The sequence below is a fragment of the Stomoxys calcitrans genome, chromosome 4 (assembly GCF_963082655.1).
Source record: "Stomoxys calcitrans chromosome 4, idStoCalc2.1, whole genome shotgun sequence".
NCBI classification, from domain to species: domain Eukaryota; kingdom Metazoa; phylum Arthropoda; class Insecta; order Diptera; family Muscidae; genus Stomoxys; species Stomoxys calcitrans.
The window spans coordinates 103375232-103379964 of record NC_081555.1 but is presented as its reverse complement, the minus strand read 5'-3'; the positions used below and the strand labels follow the sequence as shown (position 1 = coordinate 103379964).

General features: G+C 42.1%; 1 protein-coding gene across 1 annotated transcript; it reads left to right on the top strand.

Annotated features, from left to right (window-relative positions):
- The first annotated feature begins 285 nt into the window (after nt 1–285).
- Nucleotides 286–2141, top strand: LOC106083254 (uncharacterized PE-PGRS family protein PE_PGRS10). Its single transcript, XM_013246167.2, has 2 exons — nt 286–751; nt 814–2141. The coding sequence occupies exons 1-2, from the start codon at nt 700–702 to the stop codon at nt 2139–2141; spliced, it is 1380 nt and encodes a 459-aa protein (XP_013101621.2). The 5' UTR covers nt 286–699.
- The last annotated feature ends 2592 nt before the right edge of the window (nt 2142–4733 follow it).

Genomic DNA, 4733 nt, shown 5'->3' with positions numbered 1-4733 from the left:
TAACACCATACCTGGCTTCATTTCTAGACCCCTGCTAGCAGCTTAGGTGTCCAGGGACCTCAGTGTTCTCAGATTGAAAGAAAAATGTCTTAAAAAAATATCCGGTTTTTTGACAAACAAATTTTTTTTTCTTTGTTTCTGGTATCTTCCTGATATTTGTGGAGGGCTACATTGTTTCTAATACCTTTGAGAGCTAATTTTGAATTCCTACAGTTTTAAATAAAGTACTTTATCCGCGATTTACATTTTTCCCTCAAAGTGGAATCCAATTTTCCATTGATTAATAAGACACTGATATTCAGTAGCAATCAAAGGGTGATTTGATTTTAAGTGATTCCCTCTCATGCCACACCTCATGTTGTAATTATTGCAAATAATTTTAGTGAATTTTTTCCCATCACGTATTTTCCCACCAATGTCAAGATGCCTTCAAATCATATGAGTAACCCCATCCCATCCCAAATGAAGGCATCTACATCGCGCTCGTCCCTTGGTTTGAGCCAATTATTATTGAAATTCTTAATGAGAGGTGAAACCAAGCAAACAAACAACCAACCCAAAATAATTACAAAGAACTTTTGCAACTTGGATGAGTATAAATGCCAAGTGTAAGTTTTCCATCCATGCTAATTGTAATTTGAAGCTGGCGCCAATCTGTGTAACAATCGAAATTTCTGTGGCTCAAGCACAAGGAACAAAATGTGGATTTCAACACTTGGAGTAATGGCATTGATGGGTGCATTGAAAGTGGGTAAGTGGAAAGGACGATTGGTCATTTGCTGTATTTGTTGATTGTAAAAAATTAAGTTGCAGTTTACGCTGGAGGTTATGGAGGTGGTGAATATGGTGGCACGACATCATCTTCTTCCGCTCATATCAGTGGAATATCCCCACAACCCTTGACTGGTTATGGAGGAGCCAATACTCGAGGAAATATGAAAATGAACGGTCAAGAGGAAGGGTTGGCCGGCATGCTTGCAGATATTTTGGGTGTTATTGGCAAAGCAAATGCTTATGGCAGGGCAACTAATGATCAAGGAAGTGGCCAGAAAGTTTCAATTACCAGCTTTGATGAAAATGGTGGTAATGGCAGAGGATTGCTTAATGATAGACTTCCCAATAACGGTAGAAATTTTGAGGGCAGCACTGTTGGTGTTGCTCCATACGTTGCAGCATATGGCAGAAAACCTAGCATAGCCCAATCAGGGTCATTGTTGAACAATCCCTCTTCGATTAATGGTAATACAGATCGTTACCCTTATGCAGGAGGATTCAGTCCAGAACAGCCCGGGTTACCATCATCTGCATATCAACCAGACAGCTGGCATCCTGCAGGTAATCCTAAAGGAACTTCGTCTGGAGGTCCCTCAAATTGGCATCCTGTGATAAATCCCAATCCTACCATCTCAAATGCCGAAGGAGATTTTGATGAAGGCGGTAGGGGTGATAATTTAAGTCATCAATATGGAGACTCAGCTAACATGCCAAATCCATATTTAGAGCAGACTCGAAGGGAAAATCGTTACAACAATGCTCCCTTTGGCAATGGTGCTAAGAAAATTGTTTTGAGTGACAGCAGTTATATTTTAGATGTTGGAAACCCAAAATCATCCGAATTGCCTACTATGCTAGGTTCTGGAAGTTATGCAGGAAGTCATGGCGGTTCAAAGACAAAGAGAGGTGATGGAGAAATAGCCTCATACGCAAACACCAATCAGGATGGGTCTGCAAGTTCTCTACGAACCAATGGTTACGGTCTCAACCCTGAACGCCCTAATTTCGAATCAAATAGAGCTTCTAAACTCCAAGGAAATACAGATGGAATACCTATTGGGGAAGTCTATAGTTTTGGTGAACATTTTGAAGGCAATGCTAACCAGGGTACTTTAGGAGCAAGTCCAACAAGGCCAGGCAGTTTAGGCGGCTCTCATCGCTCGCAAGTTAACAGAGGTTCTTATGGTGAAGGAGCTACTTTTTCTTATGGAGGACAAAGAGGGATCATCATAAACGACAATGATAGACTTAAAGAGCAACATAATTTAGCAGGAGCTTCCAGTGTTGCCTCCGCCGGTAGTGGTGGAGAATCTTATGGGTCAATTGGCAATCCAAGTGCTGGCCAATCAGGTGGACATGGAAAATAATTTCTTTTCTGATGTTTCATCATAATAAAAAACGAAATTGTAAAATAAAGTAATAAAGAACAATAAACACAGGTAAAAAGGGATTAAGTTTGGACGGGCCGAACTTTGGACACCCACCACCTTGGGTATATTAATCATCATTTGTCATAACATGAAAAAAATGCATCATTAATGAAGCCATAGCAGATATATCTAATTATAGTCCAATGAGACAACATGGCATCCGGGTAGGAATGTCAACGATCGGAGCTCTCAGAGATGTGGTGGAGATAGTAGAGGCGGCAAGGCAAAGGAACCACTACTCCAGACCAATTGTTCCTTTGGTCACACTGGATGTGAAGAATGCATTCAATAGCCTTAGATGATCTAACGTCTTCCAAATACTTAGAGACGACTTTAATATCCCGGCATAACTGATGATAAAAATGAGAAGTTACTTGCGTGACAGAGTACTTATCTGTAACTCTCAGGATGGAACGAGCGAAAATGAGGTCACATCAGGAGCGGCGCAAGGATCCATACTTGTACCGAATCTTTGAAATGCCAGTTATGATGGAATACCTCGAACACAAATGCCAGACGGAACCTTTCAAGTAGCATCTGCTGACGACATCGCTGCAGTCATCACGGCAAGAAACACGGAAGGTGCAGAACGCAAACCACGGCAGGTGATGCTAAGGCCTAAGGATTGGTTGGACTCCCACGGCTTGCAACTTGCGAAACAGAAGACAGAAAACAGAATTGCTACTTCTAACGAGAAACAAGTAAAAAGGCGTTAAGTTCGGCCGGGCCGAACTTTGGATACCCACCACCTCGGTTATATATGTAAACCACCTTTCATCAAAATCCGGTGAAAATTGAATACCTTTGAATAGCAGTTATATCGAAAATGTTCCGATTTGGACCAAATACTAATAGGTAAAGTAGCTACATCTAAAAATAAACCGATCTGAACAATATACGACACGGATGTCGAAAATCCTAACATAAGTAACTGTCCCAAATTTCAGCGAAATCGGACAATAAATGCCTCTTTTATGGGCCCAAAACCTTAAATCGAGGGATCGGTCTATATGGCAGCTATATTCAAAACTAGACCAATCTGGGCCAAATTGAAGAAGTATGTCAAGGGGCTTAACTTAATTCACTGTACCATATTTCGGCGACATCGGACAGTAATTGCACCATTTATGGGCCCAGAACCTTAAATCGCTCAATATGTCAGCTATAACCAAATCTGGACCGATCTGTGCCATATTGCAGAAGTATGGCAAGGGGCTTAACTTAACTCACTGTCCCAAATTTCGGCGACATCGGTCAGTAATTGCGCCATTTATGGGCCCAGAACCTTAAATCGGAGGATCGGTCTATATGGCAGCTATAACCAAATCTGGACCGATCTGGGCCAAATTTAAGAAGGATGTGGAAGGGCCTAGCAGAACTCACCCTCCCAAATTCCGGCAAAATCGGGCAAAAAATGCGCCTTTTTGTGGGCGCAAGACTTTAAAGCAAGAGATCGGTCCAAACCTGGACCGATCTGGGCCGAATTGACGAATGTTGTCAGAGGGCCTAACACAACTCACTGTCCCATATTTCATCAAAATCAGGTAATAAATGTGGCTTTTATGGGCCTAAGACCCTAAATCGGAGGATCGGTCTATATGGCAGCTATAACCAAATCTGAACCGATCTGGGCCGAATTGACGAAGAATGTCAGAGGGCCTAACACAACTCACTGTCTCATATTTCATCAAAATCAGGTAATAAATGTGGCTTTTATGGGCCTTAGACCCTAAATCGGAGGATCGGTCTATATGGCAGCTATAACCAAATCTGGATCGATCTGGGCCGAATTGACGAAGAATGTCAGAGGGCCTAACACAACTCACTGTCCCATATTTCATCAAAATCAGGTAATAAAAGTGGCTTTTATGGGCCTAAGACCCTAAATCGGAGGATCGGTCTATATGGCAGCTATAACCAAATCTGGATCGATCTGGGCCAAATTGAAGAAGGATGTCGAAGGCCCTAACAGAACTCACCCAAAATCGGACAATAAGTGCGCTTTTTATGGACGCAAAACCTTAAATCGAGAGATCGGTCTATATGGCAGCCATATCCAAATCCGAAGAATGTCGGACGGCCTAACACAACTCACTGTCCCAAATTTCAGCAAAATCAGATAATAAATGTGGTTTTTATGGGCCTAAGACCCTAAATCGGCGGAGCGGTCTATATGGGGGCTACATGAAGATATAGTCCAATATAGCCTATCTTCAAATATAACCTGCTTTTGGACAAAAAAAAAAGAATCTGTGCAAAGTTTCAGCTCAACCTCTCTATTTTTAAAGACTATAGCATGATTTCAAAGCAGATCTATTCGGAGAAAATTTGGCATGCGACAACAAAGGCCGCGAATATAACGGGACAACTCAATCAAACGTAAGTGGGTCTCTTCTGAGGAGGCGCAAACTCTTAATGGAGACATGCAATATCATCCTCCCCCAGTGAAATATGGGGCCATACGCAAACAGCATGCCGATCGAAATCACTGATCACGGTTCAGAGGACGGCAGCTCTAAGGTTCATATC